This window comes from Borostomias antarcticus (assembly GCF_949987555.1).
Source record: "Borostomias antarcticus genome assembly, chromosome: 15".
Lineage (NCBI taxonomy): Eukaryota > Metazoa > Chordata > Actinopteri > Stomiiformes > Stomiidae > Borostomias > Borostomias antarcticus.
In genome coordinates this window covers 20,033,291-20,056,298 of record NC_140248.1, presented here as the reverse complement: position 1 = coordinate 20,056,298, position 23,008 = coordinate 20,033,291, and the positions used below count along the sequence as shown (strand labels likewise).

Here is a 23,008-nt window from a genome sequence, read left to right as displayed (position 1 = left end):
GTGAGGTTAATTAACCAGCGTGTCTCATCATATTCCCATAAAGGCCCTGTCTTTAGGGTAGCACTGCTCCTCACTCTCTATCACTCTACGTTATCTCACTCCACCTCAGCACTCCCGTAAAGGCCTTGTATGTAGGGTGGCACTCCTCCTCTCTCTCTCTCTCTCTCTCTCTCTCTTTCTCAGCATTTCCATGGAATCCTTGTCTGTAGAGGGCCACTGCTCTTCACTCTTCATCTCACTCTCTCACGTCTATCTCAGCACACCTGTCTCACTACAACCTTTGGACCTGGATGGACTTAAACTGGATCCACATAGTACAACAAACAGTTGTGTAGTAGTGTAGTAGATGAAATCTAGTGTTTCATTACAGCTGTTATACAGTATGTGGACCCGGCACGCTCAGAAGCACTAGAACAAACTTCAATCCAGACAATGGTATCTGAAGACATTTTAATAATAAATAATGTGGTAAAAATGACAATGTTTCTCCCCCCCATACCCATTCATAAGATCCTCAGTAATGGCTGACACTGATATTATTAACATTGTATTTCTTAAAATATGGTAAACCCTAAACAAAGACAGAATTTCCTCACTGAATATTGTAGCACACATCTCTGTATAACAACACCGAAGCAAAGATATGGACCCAACATTTGGTTTAGACTTGGTTTGCACACAGCACTGTGTCATGGCCATACTGTAGAAGAGCCTAAAAACCCTACTGTCCTCTTCCCTCCATTTTGACAACCAGGTTCCTCTGTCACTCCTTCGCTGAGAAGCCCAGGTGTGTGTCCGTGTTCGAGTACTCAGGGAGAGAGAGCTTCTCTAGCCATCAGACACGGTCACACAGGGAACCTGAGCATCTCCTACCCAACAATGCAAAAATCAACATTCCCATCCTTTGGGTCTAATGTATAGAGAGAATGCTGTCCTCAGCCTTCTGTCCCACACCTCCTCTGTAAGTGCATTTGTAGATGTGAGGGAAGTCTGGTCAAGGCTTAAGGCCGAGACGGTTTCAAGCCGTTTTAGAATGAAATTCAGTTTTTTAAATGACGGAACCTCAATTTCATTTTAAAACTGCCATTTTCAAGATTCAACATGTCAAATAGTTCTAAAACTAGCGTCTTGTGGCCACCGTTGTGCGTGAACCTGGATTAACACAGCAGTCTGTGTCATGATATTTTTTTTTTTTTTTTTTTATGTAGTCACTGCTTTGGGTTATGCCCCCCCCCCTTCCCAGTCCCCTCCCCTTTAAACCCAAATGAAAACCTGGGTTTCCATGACACCCAGATTAGCCAGGGGACTCTCGCCTCCATCCCAATCCCCAGTAGAAACAGAGTAACAAGACCAGGCTCTCCTCTAATCCCCTCTAAACCATAAAGAACTTCTATCACTGTTCCTCAGGTAAGATGGAACTTCATATATCATAATGGTTTAAAATAAAGTTAAGTGATTGTGCTTTTAAAACCAAAGTAGAACAAATAACGCACATCGACAAGACCAACATCAATAACAATAAATGAACAGTGCATTACAAAAATACATTAAAAACAAACAGAAGATCCTATTGTAGCAATTTTTGCGGCAGTAAAATGACTGAACAATTTACAAGATGGACGGCGATGATGGTGACCAAATATGTTGATTACAGTAAAATAACAGGGGCAACATACTAATCAGACATATCTGTATACACTCACAACAGCCAGCTAATGTGCATGGAGTTCACCTTACGTCACAAACCAGCTTACCACAAAGGCTGCTGGGAGCCAGTCCAACAACAACTCAAGTAAACAATGATCAAATGGTGCTTCAAACCGGAGAATGCATATCTCCAACAACATTGCACCTTTTTCTCACTTTCTTTTTTTTCCCTCTCCAAGATGGACATCAAATGAGAACTTGTAATAAGAAAAAACAATATTAAGTATTGTTCAGGTTTTTTTTCTTCTGTATGATAAGAAAAGTCATGTACATAATTGTCGTTGAACTCTGGTGTCATATCCTTCCCTCCTGTGAGAGATTGTAGGAGTTTCCTTTCTCCTCCCATGATCCTCAGCTTTCCAGCAGCTGCGTAAAAAAAACACACACCCAGGTGGTGAAGTAAGCGGAGATTTATGAGCAATCTCTACTGCCCCTTGCTGGTGTGCAATGTGCTACGAACAGACACACACACACACACACACAGATGGATACACGTATGCACCGCTTAAAAACACGCGTTTATAATTCACTCCCTCTATTACTGAGCTAAACCAACCATGCATCATCAGCGCACTACGCTAACGGTTCAACTGTGATTATGCATGTGTACGTGTGTGTTCAAACGGAGCCGGGAGTGATGCAGAAACTCACCTCAAGCTCCTCCTCCTGGGGCTGGAAGCCCCCCACGGAGGCCGGCCCTGTGTCCGAGGGGTTTCTGCGGCCGGCGGGGGTCCCCTCCCCTCTCCTCCTGTTGGCTGACCCCCTGGAGGACATGGAGCTGGAGGAGCTGGGCCCGCCGGAGTCCCTCTGGGTCAGCACCGAGGGGAAGGTGGGCCGGCTGTAGGGGGGGATGTCCTCCGCACCTGACGCGCCCAGGGACACGCAGCGGATTAGCTACGTACCCAAAACCACACAAGACAAACCTGCCTATGTATACGAGCGCTGAAAAGACTAGCACAACAAAACACGCATTGTAAGCACGCGCATAGAGGAGACGGTCAGATTCAAGTACCTGTGTGTTGTCTGGCCTTGCCGCCGCCACTGCCGCCCCCTTTGCCTCCCTGCGGGGTCCTGTGCTTGTCCTGGGGCTCCGGTCTCTCCACGGAGCCCTCCCTGGTCCTGTGGCCCCCCGCGCTCCCCCTCCGTCCCCTGGCCTCCCCGGAGCCCATCTTGGGCAGGGTGGCCCCCCTCAGCTCGTAGCCTCCCCTGGAGACGTGGTGGCCGGGTGACTTCAGAGGCGTGCAGGAGTCTGGGGAGAGAGCAGAGACAAGCGCCTCGGGTCAAACTGAGGCTATGATGGGAGACGTTACAGAGGTCGGCGCGAGAGCCGTTCCGCGTCTCGGACTCGGGCGAGGTGCGTCGGTCCCCTACCGTCGTCGAACTGGTCCCTGGGTTGGTGGCCCTGCTGAGTGGACTGGTGCTGCTTGTGCCTCTTGGGCGGTCTCTTCTGCATGATGGCAGAGCTCATGTTGCTGTCTGTGGACACGGGGCTGCTGGGACGCTGGGGCCTCAGTCCTTAGGAACGAAGAGGAGAGACACACAGCGTTTGAAAGTCTGATGGACTGGAGACAAAATTAGCTACCGTAGAATGGACACTCAAGTATCAGATGAGCCAGCAGGTGTGTGGCATAAATCACTATAGTATACTGTATGTGAGCGTTGGTACAGTATCAACCCACTGTTTTGTGGCTCCTCTCGACCTCTTCCCCTCTATATCTCCCTCTTCCTCCCTCCCCCTCTCTCTCTATCTTTTCCCCTCTCACTCACCCCCCCTCTCCTCTCTCTCTCTCTCCTCCCCACTCCATCTCTCTTACCGGGGACCGAGTCCTCTGGGTAGCGGCCCAGGCCCAGACGCAGCCCGGGGTAATCTCCGGCGTGGGCTTGGCTGAAGTCGGCGTCCGTAAAGAAAGAGCCATCCGAGGAGCTGACGGCGCTGGAGCGGCCCGACGACACGTTGTCCTCCTCGGAGGCCGAGCCCCAGCCGTTGATCATGGAGCCGGTGACGGAGCTCTCGAGGTCGCCGGTGCTGGAGGCCGGCGTCTGCTCCAGCCCGCGGAGGTGCAGCCGGCGGGGGGGAGGGTGGTGGTGCTGTTGGTGGTGGTGGTGGTGGGGGGGGTGAGGCTGGTGCTGCTGGGGGTTCTGGTGCTGCTGGTGGTAGCGGCCCTGGGCCATCTCGGCGTCTGTCTCATCCCCCTCCTCCTCCTCTTCCTCCTCTTCGTCTTGGCCGTCGGTGTCGGGTCCCAGCGGGCTGGAGATGTAGCCGTAGGTGTGCGAGGGGGAGAGGGGATCCGGGGGAGTCGGGGGGCTGGCTACATGTTGTCTGAGGAGGGGAAAGGCAGAAACGGTGAAAGGGGCACACTCCCCAGATAGCAAGCAGATCTGGGCCATATACAGGCCAGATCTGGCCCTTGTGGCTTAGACCCGCGAGCGTTCTTTCCCCCGATACGCTACGTGAGCTACGTTAGTGGCAGATCTCTCTATGGGTCTGGGACACTTCGTGCGAAAATCTGGTGATCAAATCCCGGCAACACCAATCAGTAACGACTATCGCGATCAGGCGATCCCACGCATAGATATGCCCCGCCCATCTAACCTGAGCTAGCATCCCTCATTTGCTGCTACGACCTGTCACTGTCAATTTTGACCTGTCGATTCACCCTCAGAACACGAAGTGGCACAGACTCTATTATGTAGTACGCAGAGCGCAGCGATTCAACCTATTATTTGCGTCTGGCGTGAGAATAGCGTCTCAGACCCCTCCCACGTTGACCAGAGCTTCCCGGCGGCGAGCTGAGGTAGATACCTGTGGTGGTCGTTGTGCGCGCCACCGAGCCCGTCCCCCTGGGGCGAGGGGGTGAGCGTGGCAGTGGACTGGTGGCCGTAGGACACGGCCGGGGACGAGGCAGCCCCTCTCACCGGCGGAGTGGGACACCTGTCCATCTCCTCCTCTGGCCCTTCGTCCTCCTCCTCTTCCTCCATGTCTTCCTGGTGCAGGTACATCCTCGAGGGCAGCACGGGGCAGGGGGCGTCCGGGTTAAAGCTGGGACGAGAGGGACAGACGGATGAGGATTTCAGAGGTCGTGTGTGCACAGTAGGGCTGCACAATTAATCGTGAATTAATCGAAATCGCGATTAACTAATCGCAAAAGGCCGCAATTAATGTGATTAATAATTTTGCTTTGAATTGAGTGTGCTAGGACTACATGGACGAATCACAGGCGCTTATGCTGTCTGACCAATCACATGCATTCCTGCTGAGTGCGCTGTGCGCAGCAATTTCACTGAGAAGACAGCAGTAGGTCAAGACCAGTGTCACAAGAGTACCCGCAGCCGTGAGTAGTGAAAAAATGAGTGAAAACGACGTCAGTCAGTGAGTTAGTAGCAAGAAAGGGATCAACGTCTGTGATTTGGGAGCATTTTGGTTATTATATATTAATATCATATATTAAATATTAATCGGAATTATTAATCACAATTACCATTTTGAAGCAAATAACCACAATTAGTATCTTTTGTCATAATCGTGCAGCCCTAGTGCACAGGCATAGGACCCGAGGAAACGGTTGGATTTGTCCCACCCCAAAATTACACTGCATTGGGGGTGGAGAAAAAACGGCACCTTTGAAACTTTTACTTGGAGAAGCGACCGACATTCACTTTTACTTTTGTCAGTCTTTTGTAGAGCAAGCGACCCCCCACCACCAGCTTTGCATTTACAGATGGTTTGGATGAGGTACTGTAATTACAGTAGTCTCTCTGTCTTTCAGGTAAAATTGCAAACTTCATGAAATCAAACAATGGATAATGATTAAATCAGCAAATGAGTTTTGAATCAGAATGTTTGACTGGCTGAGTTTTAGCCTACTACATAAGATATAAAGACCAAGTTGGCTGGCTAGCAAAAACGGCTAATTATATGACAACGGAACAAACGTTCATATTAAGTAGCCATTCAGCTCTGACTTCAGTGGCAGGGAACCATTTCTCTGACTTCCATCTGAGTCAATGCTTTACATTAGACATGCATCACTGCAACCATATGATCCGTTTAGGAGCAGGAAGACAGCAGCAGTATGGAGACAAGAGGAGAGGAATGACGCGAGGTCTTAAAAAAGGCTTAGGGATGTTTTCTTGTGGTGTAGTGTGTGAGGTTGGCGTGTGAGCATTTGTGCATCTGCAAATAAATGGTTTGAAATAATAAAAATCAATGGTTCAGTTCAAAACCTTACTAAATATGTAGCCTTTGTAACAGTTCAGTCCAGTACTGAGACTGTACATTATTTATAGAGTAACTGATTATAGTGTTCTCTGAAAAGCTAGGGTTGTAATTTAGATGAACGTGATGCAGGAACATGAAACGGTTGAGACAACGGTTGAGACAGGCAGACAAAGAGAGGGAGAGAGAGAGGAGCCGGCTGACAGGTAAAAGAGATTGATGAGTTAACCTGTACTGACCTTCAATATTTATTATTTATCTATTTGTCACATATAATGTACGGTGTACACAGAGCTTTCAAAGACCAGTATTGCTTGCTTGTCTCTTGGCTTTGAGTGAGACTTTTTTACACTGTGTGAGGATCAGAGCATGTATGAGCGAACCAGAAACAGGGACAGGGTTGAAGTCATTTTCTTCAATATGAAAAAGGAGAAGTGGGTTGTATATAACCCAGAGATTGACTGATCATTTCATTTCTTGACTGACTCAATATGGACTGCTCCTGCTAATGGTACCTCACGATAATGGTGAAGGAAAAATAAAGTGCAGGGAATAATGAATAGTGAAGTAAAACTAATTGTCCTTTCTGTGGCAAATGTGTCCACCCTCCAATGTCAAATTAGCTCCTACACCCGTGTGTGTTTGTGTGTGCGTGTGTGTGCGTGTGTGTGCGTGCATGTGTGCGCATGTGTGTGTGTTTGTGCGCGTGTGTGTGTGTGTGCGCGTGTGTGTGCACATGTGTGTGTGTGTGTGTGTGTGCGTGTGTGTGTGCGCGTGCGTGTGTGTGTGTGCGGCGTGTGTTTCTGCGTGTGCGTGCGTCCCAGGCACCTCTTCTCCATGGGCAGGGAGTACTCGTCACAGCTCCGGCTTGGTGGAGGGTTGGCGGGGGGAGGTGGCAGAGATTCCCCCCTGGTCACCGCATTCTGCTTGGGCAGTTTGGGCGTGCGAGTGCCCTTCTTATGGTTTTGGCTCCCTTAAACGATAAAAAAAAAAAGACAAAACATTCAAATAAGGTGCGGTCAGACCGACGCTGTCCACGGCTCAGGGTCAAGGCCGGGAGGGGGCGCGGGTCTCACCGGAGGTGCTGTTGCTGCCCCTGTCAGAGCTGTGGTGGGAGCCGCCGGAGCTGTGCTCGTGGGCCTGGTTGTAGGGGATAGTGTTCTGCAGGGGCCCATCTCCTCCTCGGTAGTGGTCTGAAAAAAAACAGCAGGACGGTGAAGCGCCCGACGTCTACGCGCTGCGGTACCCCCCCCCCCCGGGAATGGTGACCCACCTTTGTTGAGCCTGTTCTGCTCCATGATGTTGTACTGTTGCACCTGCGGGTTCATGTCCCTGGTCTTCTGCGGTTGACCGGGGGGCTGGCCGAGCGGCGGGCCGGGTGGCTGGCCCCAGCACCTCATGTCGGCGGGCTCGCCCCTGGCCCCGCCCCCCGCGCCGGCGGCCGCCTTGCTCAGGATGTTGGACTGGATGAGCTGGGTGGTGGCGTAGGGGGTGGGCTCGTAGGGGGTGGGGGGGCCTCCCCCGGGCCCCACGTAACACAGGCTGGGGTTGTTGAAGGTCTTGAGCTCGTTGAGTTTGTTGGAGAGGTCAACGTCGCTGTACACCGCAGACTCCGGCCCCAGCAGACCACCCTGCTTGTTGTCCAGTTGGCTGCCGTAGTTGGCTATGCAGTCAGCTGAAGCACAGAGGCCCACAACACATAAACTACTCACACCGGAGGTCAAAGAACCTACAACTTACATTAGTTAGGCTTATCAATGAAGGTTGAAGCTTCGCTTCATGATGTAATCTCTTGGCCCCGCCCTGACGTCTGGTCCTTTCCCCTGCGGAGGAGGAGTGGAGGTACTGACCTGGACGGCTGTAGGTGGTCATGTTGCTGTCACTGGTGCCGTTGCCGTTGTTGCAGCAGTTGATGCTGCAGTCCTTGTGGTTGGCGCAGGCGTTAGGCCAGGAGTCCGGCATCCACGGCTGGTTCACTGGCTCACCCATGTTTAGAAGACCAGGTCTGCCAAAAACCACCAGGGACACAACCATTGGTCGATAAAAAGCAGAACTGGCACTCTCGAGATAGACAGTATAGTCTTTAATATTTTATAGGCAAACAGACGCGTTTCGGCCTTAACCCATCATCAGCATGACTGATGATGGCTTAAGGCCGAAACGCATCCGTTTGCCTATTAAAATTTAAAGACTATACTGTCTATCTCGACAGCGCCAGTTCTGCTTTTTTATCTACTGTACCTCCCTACCGGGTGCCCGTGACAGTTCATTTCAGCCCGGAGTTGTGCGCCCCCTCATGCTTTACTACACAACCATTAGTCAACACAAAAGCCTGTTTATCTGATACTCCAACTCAATATCGACAATGAGAGAGCCAGGGCCTATCTTCCATTACGGGACAGGGAGAGCACTCCCCCTGGTGTTTGCACGAGGTAAATGCATTGTTAGCCCTCCCTCTCCTGTAGGTCCTCCAGCCCTTGAGGGCTCTATAAACACTGGCTCTTTAATAGCCCTTACCTGCCAGCACTGCAGACAGACTCTCCTCCTCTCTGATAGGCCACTGGAACAAAGAGAGAATGAGGCGTGAGAAACGAGAGAATCTAGATGACACATCATCAAACATGGCGACTGAAAAAAACACACAGATGGGTGATACTGTATGCCTGGAAGTCTGATTAAGTGATCATACAGTAGATAAGGGGGCGACAGGGTTGTTGTGACTTGTCATTGTTTACTCATAGGAATACAGGATCTGATTCATCTCAACTGACGGGCACGTCCTGTAATGAGTCATAGGGAACACACATACACAAACACACACGCAAACGCACGCACGGACGCACACACAAACAGGTCACCTACACCTGGCGCTGAGAGGTGTACCTGTACACTACGAAAAATACAGACTTGAGGGGAAGTTAAACGTGATAGCTCGCCAAACGCAATAGCTCGGCCCCCAGTCGCACTTCACAACAGATGTTGGTCCTCCAGTACAGACACACAGCCTCTCCACTGGAGCAGGCGTCACTTCCAACAGCCCCCGCCAGAGAAAAAGTGTGACCACGGTAAACGGAGCTGTGCTTGTGGACTGGGGGGGGTGGAGGGAGTGGGCGGGAGGAGCCATGGTGACATACTGTACGTTTTCATAGAGTGACTCAGCACTTAGAAGTCTCTCCTCACCCAAACAGGTGCAGACGTGTGTCGACTCTCTGGAGCCCACTGATTAGAGGGAGGAGGGCTCTAAAGTCATATTTGTGGTCTTTTCTTTAGCCTGCTATATCTAGTATCAGATCCTAGCTTTACATGACTCTCCTTAATGGTTTATAGAAATGCTACTGGGCCTGTTGCGACCAACATTCTGGTTATGTCTTCTCTGCTGTACTGTAGGTTTCTACTGATTGCCTTCTGGCTACTGTATCCAGTCTTCATTAGGTTTCAACCGCTAGCCTGCTAGCTAGTACAGTATGTCTTCATTAGGTTTCTAATGCTAGCCTGCTAGCTAGTACAGTATGTCTCCATTAGGTTTCTAATGCTAGCCTGCTAGCTAGTACAGTATGTCTTCATTAGGTTTCTAGTACTGCTAGCCTGCTAGCTAGTACAGTATGTCTTCATTAGGTTTCTACTGCCAGCCTGCTGACTGTGTGGTTGTGTATGCAGTTCAGATTTATACAATTGATGACCACGGAGGCTTCAAGGTAATGCTAGAAGCCAGGGACATACATTTATATTTTAATCATTTAGTAGACACTTTATCCAAAGCGATTCACAATACAATTTGTCTAGAGTAAGTGAACCGACTGTACGTCAGTCATCGTCAGGCAAGCCTTTATATACAGTATGTATATAGTGTACACAAGAACAAGCTCCTATATATGCATATATATACAGTATATAAGGAGAAGAGCAGCCTGTCTAAACAGACCGTCTCCAGGTTCATACCTGTAGGTGTGAAGGTGAATGATGGGACTGCGCGGAGAATCCGTGGTTGGAGAGAGGAGAGACCAGCGGAGAGAGCAGAGAGACAAGAGAGGGAGAGATGAGAAAACTCATGACGCATCGATCGCAGAAACCAACACAAGTTGACAATTCCATTCCAAAAGGCGCCGACCCGACCCCAGCAACGACAGTGAACATCGCACAGTACAGTCTCATACCCACACACACACGCACACACACACACACACACACACACACACACACACACACACACACACACACAGGGGTCAGCAGCTCAGCAACAGGCTGACAGGCCCCGCCTCTCGCTAGCTGTATTCCACCAGCCAGTGCCACCCGGAAAACGAGCTACTAAATGTCAGCGCTGAATGTCAACGTAATCTGGGACATTCCAGGCGCCCGATCGCTGTCGCTCGTCTTTGAGGTCTTTGAGTCGGGACCAAGATTAGACCAAACGGCATCTTCTTTTTCCTCTTTCTCTCGGTTATGATCTGGTTATCAGACTCCTTAGGTTGGGGATGAAAGCTGCTGACACCAGACATGTCACCCAGAGCTGACAAAACACGTTGTAATGTGATGGAATTGAGTCAATACGATTACTGGGGTTGACATGAAAAGCCTTGACCCCTCCCTGATCTGTTAGCCACCGCCGCTCAGGATACAGCAGAGGGCGAAGCGACCGCAGGACACTCACTCATGATCATGACACGTGATCATCCAATCAGCCCTGTCACCCTCACTTCACCCTAACGTGATCATCCAATCAGCCCTGTCACACTCACTCCACCCTAACGTGATCATCCAATCAGCCCTGTCACACTCACTCCACCCTAATGTGATCATCCAATCAGCCCTGTCACACTCACTCCACCCTAATGTGATCATCCAATCAGCCCTGTCACCCTCACTCCACCCTAACGTGATCATCCAATCAGCCCTGTCACACTCACTCCACCCTAACGTGATCATCCAATCAGCCCTGTCACACTCACTCCACCCTAACGTGATCATCCAATCAGCCCTGTCACACTCACTCCACCCTAACGTGATCATCCAATCAGCCCTGTCACACTCACTCCACCCTAACGTGATCATCCAATCAACCTTGTCACCCTCACTCCACCCTAATGTGATCATCCAATCAGCCCTGTCACACTCACTCCACCCTAAAGTGATCATCCAATCAGTCCTGTCACACTCACTCCACCCTAATGTGATCATCCAATCAGCCCTGTCACACTCACTCCACCCTAATGGGATCATCCAATCAGCCCTGTCACCTTCACTCCACCCTAACGTGATCATCCAATCAGCCCTGTCAACCTCACTCCACCCTAACGTGATCATCCAATCAGCCCTGTCACACTCACTCCACCCTAATGTGATCATCCAATCAGCCCTGTCACCCTCACTCCACCCTAACGTGATCATCCAATCAGCCCTGTCACACTCACTCCACCCTAACATGATCATCCAATCAGCCCTGTCACACTCACTCCACCCTAACGTGATCATCCAATCAGCCCTGTCACCCTCCCTATCACTCACTCCACCCTAACGTGATCATCCAATCAGCCCTGTCACACTCACTCCACCCTAACGTGATCATCCAATCAGCCCTGTCACACTCACTCCACCCTAACGTGATTATCCAATCAGCCCTGTCACCCTCCCTATCGCTTCTCATCTCCATATGCACGCTCATGCACGCACACACACACACACACACACACACACACACACACACACACACATACACAAACACAAACACACACACAAAACAAACACAAACACACAAACATACACACACACACAAACATACACACACACACATTTAACAAGCACACACACATACACACCTTTGCGGATGCCGGCGTAGCTGCTACTGAGGCCGCTCCTCTTCTTGCGGTGGCGGTAGAGCCACACGCTGAACACCATGAGAACCAACCAGCAGGTGGCGCCAATGCCCGCGATGAAGGCCGGCTGCTTGACCACATCGGAGATCTGGGACAGCGTGTCCCTGTCCTCATGACTGTCCATCACCTGACCAGCAGAGTCTGGAGAGAGAGCAGAAAAGAGAGAAACAGGGGGCTTCAAATGGATGGTAGGACAGGGCCAGACCAAAACCTGAGATATCCAAAAGCATCTACACTGTAGGATGAAGAAGTGCAGTAGAAGACGAGTGAAGATCTGGCGTGAAGAGCTGGAGGTTCATGAGAGGAATGAAATGAGGATAAAGTGGTTAGAAGCATGGATATCAAACTTCAGTTTGAGAGGCACTGATAACAAACATCTGTTCAAACTGGCAAACCGTTCTGGTGAGACACATGAATTGGCAAAAGAAAAGAAACCGCACAAGCTCAACTCAAGCTCTCAATGCTGGGTGATTTATTCAGACAAATGTCTGGATTGTTTGTTTATTGTCTGAATAAATCACCCAGCTTGACTGTGCGGTTTCTTTTCGTTTTCTAGTATATTTCACCCGTTACCGGCACCTCTCCAAGACCGCGTGTGCGTTTTCTCCTTTTTCCTCTACCAGACACATGAATTGATCCTGGAGAATGTTCCCTGAGCTGCATGGGGTGACCCGGAGGGCACGTTATTCTAGGTGAGAACATCTCAGTGGATTTGAACCATCGAGTTACTCTTAACAATTTGATGCAGATCATGTGATTAGGCCACAGGGGTGGGGAGCGAGGGGAGGTGGTGAGTGAAGCCGCAAACATCAGCACCGTGACCGAGCGGTAGTCATATTTGATTACACTGAACCGAGGCCACCGTGATCTGACTCTGACAGGTCTTCATGTCGGGGCTTGAAATATGGAGATGAATCACCCTCTAAATTGGCTGTGAATTTAAAGATAAGTCACAAATATGCATTGTGATCCATACAGGGGGAATCCAAAGGCCATCTACAAACCTGGATGAACTGTATTGGACTTCTTGAAAACCAACGTTTGAATAAATGTGAAACCATTGGAAAACGAGGATAAAGATTTGTGTGTGCCCCTTTCACTACAACAAACTGGAGCAGACGAAACGACGCCATCTTGAGGGGGAAGGGACATTTGTTTTATGAACGCTACCAGATAACGTGATTTAATGGCCGTCTTTTATTACAATATAAGTGAATATATCCCTAGCTGTATAAAATGAATACACAGTAGGTGAATCCTTCCTTTAAAAGCTTGATGGATGGAAGGGGAGTGGCCTAGGCAGGGCCTGCAGTCCACGCCCCCTCTCTGTTTAGACAGCACTCTGGCGCCATCTAGAGATCATATTCCCATATCTTTCCTTCCTGTGCATTGGATTCATAAACTACATGTTTCTGTTTGATGTATTATTTTCATCCTGTCTCCATTTCTTCTGGAGCGATAGCAACGGCACAGGCTTCAAAAGCAGGCAGTCGACTTCATTCCTGTGCTATACAGTAGCAGGTTCCCACATGGAACTACAGTAGTATAGTACTATATATATATATATATATATATATATATATATATATATATATATATATGACAGTAAATCCACATACAAAATCCTTAGTAAATCTATCTAATATGCAACTTAAATAATTGGGAACTTGTATTACTGTATGACAGTACATCACATACAATATCATTATTAGATATGTGTAATATCAAACGTATATGAATTGGGCAACCATTAGTGAAATTGAAATCTTGCAAGTAGGCATGTATGAAAATCTTGCAAGACATATGAGGCCAATCGAACCGGTCACAGCTCTTTTCTGTCCTGGCCCCACAGTGGTGGAACGAATTGCCCTCTGACCTCAGGACTCCGGAGTTGCTGCCCATCTTTCCCCACAGGCTGCAAACTATTTCCTTTCCATATGGGCAGCAAGTCCAGGTCCAGACATTCCCAGTGATTCTGAGACTGATTTATCTCCATATTGAAAGAGCCATATCGAAGTGACGTCGATCTCTCCCTATGTAGAACTCTCACCTAGCTGGAAGAAGGTGACATCACTCCTGACCCCGGGTCCTGCTCCGTTGCTAGCGGCAACCTCCACGCTGTAACGGACCCCTGGTGTCAGGCTGGGGATCAGCACAGAGAAGGTGGAGCCATCTACTGTCCGGTTGATGTGGTAACGGCTCTCGTTGCCTAGGCACCAGATCTGTACAGGGGGCGGAGTCAGGGAATGATGATGGTGACTGTCCTCTTATGAAGGACAGGCTCCCTGGACAGAACTTCCCTTTTTACAAACTCTTGCATATACATTTATATTATTGTCTGTGTTACTTTGTCTTTTGTGATGCTGTAACAATTTCCCCCCATGGATCAGCAAAGTACTACTACTGCTACTACTACAACTACGAAGCTGCTACTCCTACTATTACTACTACTACTACTACTACTACTACTACTACTACTACTGCAGTACTACTGAATTCTGAAAACCTAAGCCACAACACAGTGTATTGTCTGCATGACATATCACAGTAGTCCAGTAGATGGCAGTGTCTCACAACAAAGCTTATTCCACCTTTGCCGAAGCTAATAAAGAAATGTGGTCAAATGCAAATAGGACAGACAAAGGTGCGCTCGAGGTCCCCCTCTCCCACCCGTCCTCCTTACCTTGTACTCTTGGACCAATCCGTTCTGTTCCTCCTCGGGAGGCGGTTGCCAGGCGACCAGGACGGCGGTCCCATTGGCATCGCTCTTCGTCACGGTAACACCCCGGGGGGCTCCACTGGGGGCTGAGAGAGGGGAGCGCGCAGCCAGACAGACAGTCAGACGGCAGGAGGGGACATCAAAGACACCTCTCTCATTTGATCCTGCTCGGGCCCTGGGCCATATGCTCGCTGGCTGCCAGCTCTCTTACACGACATGAAAGGACATCAAGTGAAAGTTTATAGGAGGCCTCTGATACATAAATAAAGAGAAATACATCTGAAATAGCTTGTGTATTCACATAAGCATACTGTATGTGCCAGCTTTAAACAGGGCAAATGTTTATGGGCAGTATTCCCAATTTATCCGTTACATCATGGATAAAAATACAAATAGGTTTGCGATTTTTAAATTAAAATCATAGCATTGATTGTTGACATAGTGACTAACCCTCTAAGGGCCCTCATAGTATGTCTTTGAGATGACATAGTGCACACTAGCCTATAGTGTGAAGGGTATATCAGAAGTTTGCCCTGACAAGTCCCTCAGCCCTCTACTTCCTGTGGGAATTCTCCGCCTTGCCTGAGGGCACAGAAACCCCACCACGCCACAAGTAGATATGCGGCTTGTTTGTCATCCATTTACTGCATGAGGAAGTGACTTTCAAACCTCATTTTCTGTTGAATGATACCGTGGCAGGAGGTGTGTGTGTGTGTGTGTGTGTCCCAGTGTATCCGTGCTACTGTGGCGCTAGTCACATGGTGAGAGCGATTAGTGTGATTCAGCTGTGTGCTGGCCTCTGGAGCTTAGTCACTGTGTGGTTAAACATAATCAAATCAGGCATGTCTGTTGTCTGGGCTGTAGGCTCCACGCATGAACTCAGACAACAATTAACAATGCAATTTGTCTAGGCAGCTGCTGCACCTCACTCCATATACACCACTCTCCCTATCCCTCTCTCTCTCTCTCCCTATCCCTCCCTCTCTCTCCCTATCCCTCCCTCCCTCCCTCTCTCTCTCTCTCTCTCTCTCTCTCTCTCTCTCTCTCTCTCTCTCTCTCTCTCTCTCTCTCAAACTCCCAAACCGTACTGATGCTCATCACGATGCTATAACCAAACACTAATCACTGCCATCTAAACAATTAACCAACACAGGTGTTTGTGACACGGTCCTTGTTTTTCCAAGTCACATCCTGTCTCAGCTTCGACTTCCTGTACTACAAGACAAAATGCCCACCGGTCCGTCTTCCTCTCACCTTCCTCCAGCGTCCTGACCACCTTCACCTCGCTGTCCACCCCTTGGAACTCATCGAAGAAGGGGCGGACTTTGAACTCGTAGGTGACACCTTTCTTCAGCTGAGGCACCACGGCGCCATCCTCCCCCGGGGTCCGGACCTCCAGCACGCTCCACTGCCCCCCCGGCTGGCCCAGGTCTGCCGAGGCTCGGAACAGAACCTTGTAGCCCTGGATGTAGGGGGACTGCTGCTCCACCTAGTGGCCACACAGAGGATACACAGCTGAGTCCAGGAGTGAGTACTACAGACACAGACCCCGATAGCACCCTGTCACGCGGTACGCGTCGCGTTTCATTTGAAAGATGGCCGTCGTACATCGCGACCGCCGCGAAAAACGTCAGCGTGACGCCGTTTCACATAGTTCCGTCGCTGTGCGAGAACAGGATCACGGTTAAAAGTTTGGGCGATAGTCCTCTCTGTTCTATCCCCACATGGACGTTGGCGCAGTATGAACATCCTCTGTTAGCGAGCGCGCTGTTAGCCCTGGGCTAAACTGCCCCCCCCTAGCGCAGGGAGAGGTCTTGGGTTACATCCCCCCGAGCCCCGAGCTAACCGCAGTATGAGGTCATCGTCAGCCGGCAGTTTCCGCCGAGCCTGGGACTGGTTAGGACGCAGCCAGCAGAGCAGTGCGGGCCTCGATCCGGCACCAGAGACACACAGCCGGGCCGCGGACCTCAGCCCACTCTGCCCCCTGAGAACTCCTCTTACACCTTTTTATTATAATGCACTTTATCACCGACTACTTTCGTGGCCATAAACCATAGCAAAGTGTGATGAGCCGTGAAAAATGAACTCGCTCCTTTGTACAGCGGCTCTATTAATCTCTGGCTATGCACACCGTACAGCCCTCTGGTCTAAAATAACGTCGCACACACACACACACACACTCCAGGCCTGGTTTTGGCCGCGTTCGGCTACACTGTTTACACTTGGGCACTGTACCTCTCTGACAGGCGCCCATGTCAGATCATTCGTCAGTCACGAGCACCTCGGAAGGTATAAACGTCCTCTCTCACAGGCCCGGGATAGAAACTCGCTCTGTCAGCACAGGTGGCTTTGATTAGGCCGAGAGCGCCACATCCTACCCACAGCTGGCCGCGGGGGCCGAGGTTCACTCCGGCGCTCGCCAGCTCCGCGGTTCGCCGTTCTGCGCTACCCGGCTACACGGCATCAATCACACTGTTTACGGTATGTACAGTAATATTCGTTCAAAACTTTATTTAACCAGACAATGAAAAAACCTGTTGAGACAAAGTCTCTTTTACAAGGGTGATCTGGCCAAGTAGGCAGCACAAATAACATGAGTCAAATTCAACATAGAATAGAAACGCTCCTACTGTATAGAAACATCAAGCAGGCCTGAATAAGGGGCATGGAGCTACTTAGACACCAAAACAGGAGCAGCCAAAGGCAAGAATTTCAGAGTTTTTTTTTTAACTTGCAAGTGAAATCAGAGGCTAGTTTAAGATGAGAATGAAGGATGTTCCACCGAGGGCCAAAGTAAGACGGGTATTTTTTGCCTGTCTCAGTCCTAGAGGCAATTTAAAACGCAGCTAAGCGTTGAGTCTGAGATTGAAAGAGTTCCCAGTACGTTCAAACTCACAGCCAATGAATAAGATAAGTTTGCCCAGTATGGCCGTATACATGAAGACATGCCAGCGCTGTAACCTACGCGTAGAAAGTGAGGTCCACTCATATCATGTTTTTTGTGAGGTGCGTTGCCTTAGCGCGAAAGCGAAACGACGCGGCTCACAAAAGGTACGTTTTGACCGGCACGCAGCGAACGAGGCGGCGGATGCCCAGGCGGAGGCTGGCGAGACGGAGGGGCGTACCCACCGTCCACTGCACCCTGACGGAGGACGAGGACAGCAGGGTGGGGTTGTGCAGGTGGACCACCACGTCCCCCAGCTCCCTCTGGATCTGCCGGTGGTCCACGCCCTGAATGGTGGGAGGGGTGTCTGTGGGAGAGCAGAGACGGGTTAGGCACGGTCAGCGTCTCACAGCGCGCCGGGTGGACGCGAGGGGGACAAGCCTGGGGAGGGCAGACAGAGCCGGTTCCGGTCAAACTGCGCTCACCCTGGGTTCTGACCGCATCCGTGATGGGGCTGGGGTCACTCAGGCCGTAGGCGTTGGCGGCCCTCACCAGGAACAGGTAGACGGCGCTGGGCTTCAGGTTCTGCAGGACAAAGGTGTCCTGCTTCACGTGGTCCTCCAGGGTCACCCAGCTGCTGCCTGACGCATGACTACACACAGAGGGCAAAGGTTACAGGACACGCTGCATACACTCTGTACAAGACGGAAATACTGTACGGACCCAACCATTCATTCAAGATTCAAGATCGAAAAGCTTTATTGTCCATCCTGAGAAACAGATGGAATGATGAAATGGGTTCCGTCCTCCTGGGCTCGCACCTGAACGCTTCGATGACATAGGAGGTGGGCGTGGCCCCGGTGTTGAGGTTGGGCTTCCAGGAGAGCGTGATAGAGGTGCGGCTGACGTCGGTCACCTCGGGTTTGGACGGGGCGCTGGGGATCAGGTTAGGGTCCGTGGGTCTGCCTGGCTGGGCCACCACGCCAAACTCTGTCACGGCGACATGACACAAGATCCGTTCAGGCACGCATCACTTCCTGCCCGGTCGATACAGTACAAAGACGTACAGCCACAATACCGGCAGAGAGAACAAGGTAGGGATTTTCCTCCATGTTGTTTGATGGTTTTATCCCACTTGATCCCTCTCTCCCTCCCCCTCTCTCCCCCTCCCTCTCTCCCTCCCCTCTCCCTGTCTCTCTTTCTCTCTCCGTGCCTCTCTCTCCCTCCCTCTGTCTCCCTATCCCTCTCTCCCTCCCTCTCTCTCCCTATCCCTCTCTCTCTCCCTGACTCTCTCTCCCCTCTCCCTGCCCCCTCTCTCTCCCAGTGGCGTATTTAGGCAGGGTCGACAGGGGCAGCTGCAGGGGGCCACAAGAGGAGCAGAAAAAGAAAACAGAAGAAAAAAAATAGCGAATAATATGTGACAGGGTGGGGAGACATAGCGGGGGGTTCGCCCATGGTGGCATATAAGCTAGAAACGCTCTCTCTCCTCCTCTCTCTCTCTCTCCCTGTCTCTTTCTCTCTCCCTGCCTGTCTCTCTCCCTCCCTCTATCTCCCTATCCCTCTCTCCCTCCCTCTATCTCCCTATCCCTCTCTCCCTCCCTCTCTCTCCTCCTCTGCCCTCCACCCCCTCCAGTACCTTGCACCTCCAGGTAGGCCCTCCAGGATGCCTCTCCGGTGGGGCTGGAAGCCAGGCAGGTGTAGACGCCCGTGTCCCCCAGCTGAGGAGCACACACACACACACACACACACACACACACACACACACACACACACACAGGTGATTGGGGGGTTGGGGACGGGGGGCTACGAAGGGCGTTTGGGGTCGTAGGAGCGACGCTGCCCCCTACCTTGGCATAGCGGATCTGCAGCGCCCCCGTGTCTATCTGGGTGATCCGGGAGTCCAGGAGGGACACGGCCGCCCCACCCTTCCTCCACTGGACCGTCGGAGGGGGGGTTCCTGTCGCTATGCAGCCCAGGACCACCGTGCCGTCAACGGGTACCGTTTGATTGGCCGGGCCCTGCTTGATGACTGGAGGGGGGCGGTCGGACACCACTGAGTGAGGGAGAGGGAGGAGGAAGAGAATATTACCAGTCCTACTCTCTTAATAAAACCATCACATTTCCATGGCGATAGCGGGTCATAATGGAGAGATAGAGAGAGACAGAGAATGAAAGGCGTACAGAGGGAATGAAAGACGGACGATCTGAGAGATAGAGGAGAAAATGGGAACACAGAGAGCACAAAAGAAGAAGCAGGTTTGGACGGAGGGAAAATAGAATTTCAGCCCCCCCCCCCCCACACCCCCCAAAACCTACTCAGGCCCAGATAGGATGGTTAGTCATTGTGTGGTGGGAGCTGCAGTAGCCGGCAAGACCAAACCCAACTAATAACAAAATCCCATTTAGATATCAGGCCTTCCCTCCCACTCTCCCACTCCACAGCCCTCCAAAACCCAAACTCCGGGGGGAAAAAAAGATAATGGAAACACCTTGAAAAGCGCCAGAGGTAATGGCTGCAAGTTATTTCCATACAAATACAACCACTCAACTCCGGGCAAGAGGGAGGGGGAGGGGGAGGGGGAGGGGGAGTGGGAGGGGGAGTCGGAGGGGGGGAACGAGGGAGTGAAACAGAGGAGGGGGAGGGAAAGACGGGTGTTCACCGTCAGGGAAAGCCAGGGATGGGCCGGTGAGCGGTGCGGCGTGGATGAAATCAAACACCCTCCGTCCTTGTTGCGTTTCCATTAAAGTGTAATTGAGTGTACATTAAGTGGGTGGCTCTCGTTCCCACGCGGCGGCGACGGCTGCAGAAAGCATCACCATTACCATATGATTACCCACAACCGATAGAGCTGCCTCGGCCAAGCCGCCGCACACACTGTCTGTAGCCGCCGCGGGCAATTATGTTGAGTTAATATATGTGGACACAGCAGAGACACACACACACACACACGTATGCACACACACACACACACACGTATGCACACACACACACACACGTATGCACACACACACACACACACACACACACACACACACACACACACACGCAATTATGTTAATTTAGTTAATTTTATGGACACACGCAAATACACACACATACACACACACACACACACACACACACACACACGCACATGTGTCAATTTATTAGCCACCAGCAGACTTCACTGGCAGTATTGGTTTAATTACTGCTGTAAGCCTTGGAGCCAGATTCAACATTTGAATTTACTTTTAATAACTGATGCAATTATCAATATGATCATCCTTCATTCCACCATTATGACAGGGGAAGGCAAGGTGCCTATGATTGCATTTCTACGTGAAGGTTATGAATGTGAATCTGTGTGTCTGTGGTGTGTGTGTGTGTATGTGCGCGCGTGTGTGCGCGTGTGTGTGCGTGCATGGCGAAGAGGGGGTGGTGGTGGTGGTGGTGGTGGGGGGGGGTCAATTGGGAAAGGGGAGGTGAAGCCTCCGTGTTCTCTGTTGCCATGGGAACAGGGTGTTTTGCGCCCGTAGGACTGCAGCCCAGGATTCCTGAAATCTCGCCAACGACAATTAGAACCCGAGGCCAGCTACAGATTACAGCCCACAACATGGCACCACAGAGCGAGGAAGGGAGGGTCTGGCCAGGTTACAGCCAAGGCCAGTCGGCCACATATCCAGTCAACAAAGGAGCAGCTCCACGGCTCTGTGGTCGCACGCTAGCAGGGCTCGTCTACAGACTCTGTCAGGCTGAGACCGGCTTCCTCATTTCCTCTCAGCGTGGGGCTCTGGTTAAAAACACCAGTTAGGATCTCCTTACGCCTATTATATCTGAAAGCCTGTGATAGGGACGTGCTGGGACGAAAAAACAGCCCTGGAAGTCTGAAGTCATCCAGCCGCCAATGTTTTCGATTTATCGACGGGGGGGTGCTGAGCTGAGTGATTTGTTGACGGGGGGGGGGGGGGGGGGGGGGGGGCTGAGCAAGTTTACCGCGGGCCACAGGGATCTCTCTCGTCCTCTCGCCCTCTTTCCCCTCTCCCTCCCTCCATCTTTCGATCACGCACCGTCCGTAACCTCCAGCAGGGCCTTGGTGATGACGCTGCCGGCGATGTTGAGGGCCTGGCAGCTGTAGTAGCCGGCGTCGGAGCGCTGGGCGTCGCCGATGGTCAGACTTCCTGTCTGAGACACCGACAGGCGGCTGAAGGGCTGTGGGGGCTGGTAGGAAAACAGCAGGTTCTGGAACAAGCCCCAACACACACACACACACACACACACACACGCACACACGCACCCACGCATGCACACACACACACACGCACGCACGCACACACGCACACACACACACGCACGCACGCACGCACACACACACCCTCACACACACACACACGCACGCACACACACGCACGCACGCACGCACACACACACGCAGGAAGAGAGACAGACAGACAGATGTACAAACATACATACAGACAGATACACAGACACAGGACATAAGGAGAGTTAGTCCTCTTAAAACACTCCACGGAAAAAAAACAATGTCATCCTTGACTGGTGCTGCTGTGTGTCCACCACGCATGCATTTCCCAGAAGGTCCGTGAAGAGCCTCTCACCAGGCTGCCCTCCTTCTGCCAGAAGATGGCAGGTTGTGGGTTCCCCGTGACCTCACACTGGAAGGTGACCGTCCTCCCCACCGCCACCACCTGGTTCCTGGGACGCGTGGCGAACGCCGGAGGCACTACAAGGGGCGGAGACAAGCCAGTCAGGTCCACACCCACAAATGAGTTGGGACTCCAGCAAAACATAAAGCATTAAATAGCTGCTTCCATATCAAATAATAGTTCTCGTGAGGATCCCTGTAGAAATGCGTGTTCACATGATGCAGCTATTCCGGAAGTCAACAAAACATATAACTAACCGCCAAGCAAACTTTCAAAATTAATTATTATTACCAACAAAACTTTCCAAATGACAGAATCTATTATCAACCAAAATAAATGGCATGTACCGTAAGTAGGACAAAATAGTAGTGCTCATTTACCTTTTGCACATAACTAGAACTTTTATAATCCATGTACCCACGTACTGTAACTCAGCTTCTCATGACAATATGAATTCTTATTGGTGGATGGAAGGAGTGGATGGAATGTTGGGATGGGGCTCAGTGACTTCCTGTGGCTGTCACTGTGCTGGATGAGGGACGGATGGCAACTTACCAGAATCGACTACAAGAGAGAAGACAGACACAAGAGCAAGGGATGAGTACGGCAGACAAGACATGCGATGGGAAACTAGCCATCATTAAATGATACTTGTATGAGTGATGAGAGACATACAGTACATCGTTTTCAATGTTCCAAAGTTATCTTTATGATGTACTTTCAACGATAGAGCGCAGAGGGTCATACAACTGAACAGATAAGGAACAGAGAGAGAGAGAGAGCGAGAGAGAGAGAGAGAGAGAGAGAGATAGAGAGAGGGAGAGAGAGGGAGAGAGAGAGAGAGAGAGAGAGAGATAGAGAGAGAGAGAGAGAGAGAGAGAAAGAAGAGGCACAGAGAAAGAAAAAATAAGTCTCTTGTTGTTGTTATTGGATTTGGCTGTGCCCTCTGAACCCTGGCCCCCCTCCCCGAC

At 50.8% G+C, this 23,008-nt stretch overlaps 1 protein-coding gene across 1 annotated transcript in view; it reads right to left on the bottom strand.

Moving 5' to 3' along the window:
- Positions 1-1,936: 1,936 nt before the first annotated feature.
- Positions 1,937-23,008, bottom strand: part of LOC311318316 (roundabout homolog 1-like) — a gene marked incomplete at its 5' end in the record, with an annotated part of 112,929 nt that continues 91,857 nt past the window's right edge. The window contains 23 exon segments of the mRNA XM_084449608.1: positions 1,937-2,073; positions 2,359-2,570; positions 2,720-2,956; positions 3,079-3,222; positions 3,522-4,027; positions 4,511-4,747; positions 6,752-6,896; positions 7,000-7,116; positions 7,197-7,598; positions 7,774-7,928; positions 8,441-8,483; positions 9,863-9,889; positions 11,737-11,934; positions 13,844-14,015; positions 14,477-14,598; positions 15,767-16,001; positions 17,642-17,763; positions 17,882-18,048; positions 18,218-18,386; positions 19,033-19,114; positions 19,244-19,449; positions 21,444-21,615; positions 21,990-22,114. Coding sequence (XP_084305734.1) covers positions 2,059-2,073; positions 2,359-2,570; positions 2,720-2,956; positions 3,079-3,222; positions 3,522-4,027; positions 4,511-4,747; positions 6,752-6,896; positions 7,000-7,116; positions 7,197-7,598; positions 7,774-7,928; positions 8,441-8,483; positions 9,863-9,889; positions 11,737-11,934; positions 13,844-14,015; positions 14,477-14,598; positions 15,767-16,001; positions 17,642-17,763; positions 17,882-18,048; positions 18,218-18,386; positions 19,033-19,114; positions 19,244-19,449; positions 21,444-21,615; positions 21,990-22,114 — 4,010 coding nt within the window. The 3' untranslated portion in view covers positions 1,937-2,058.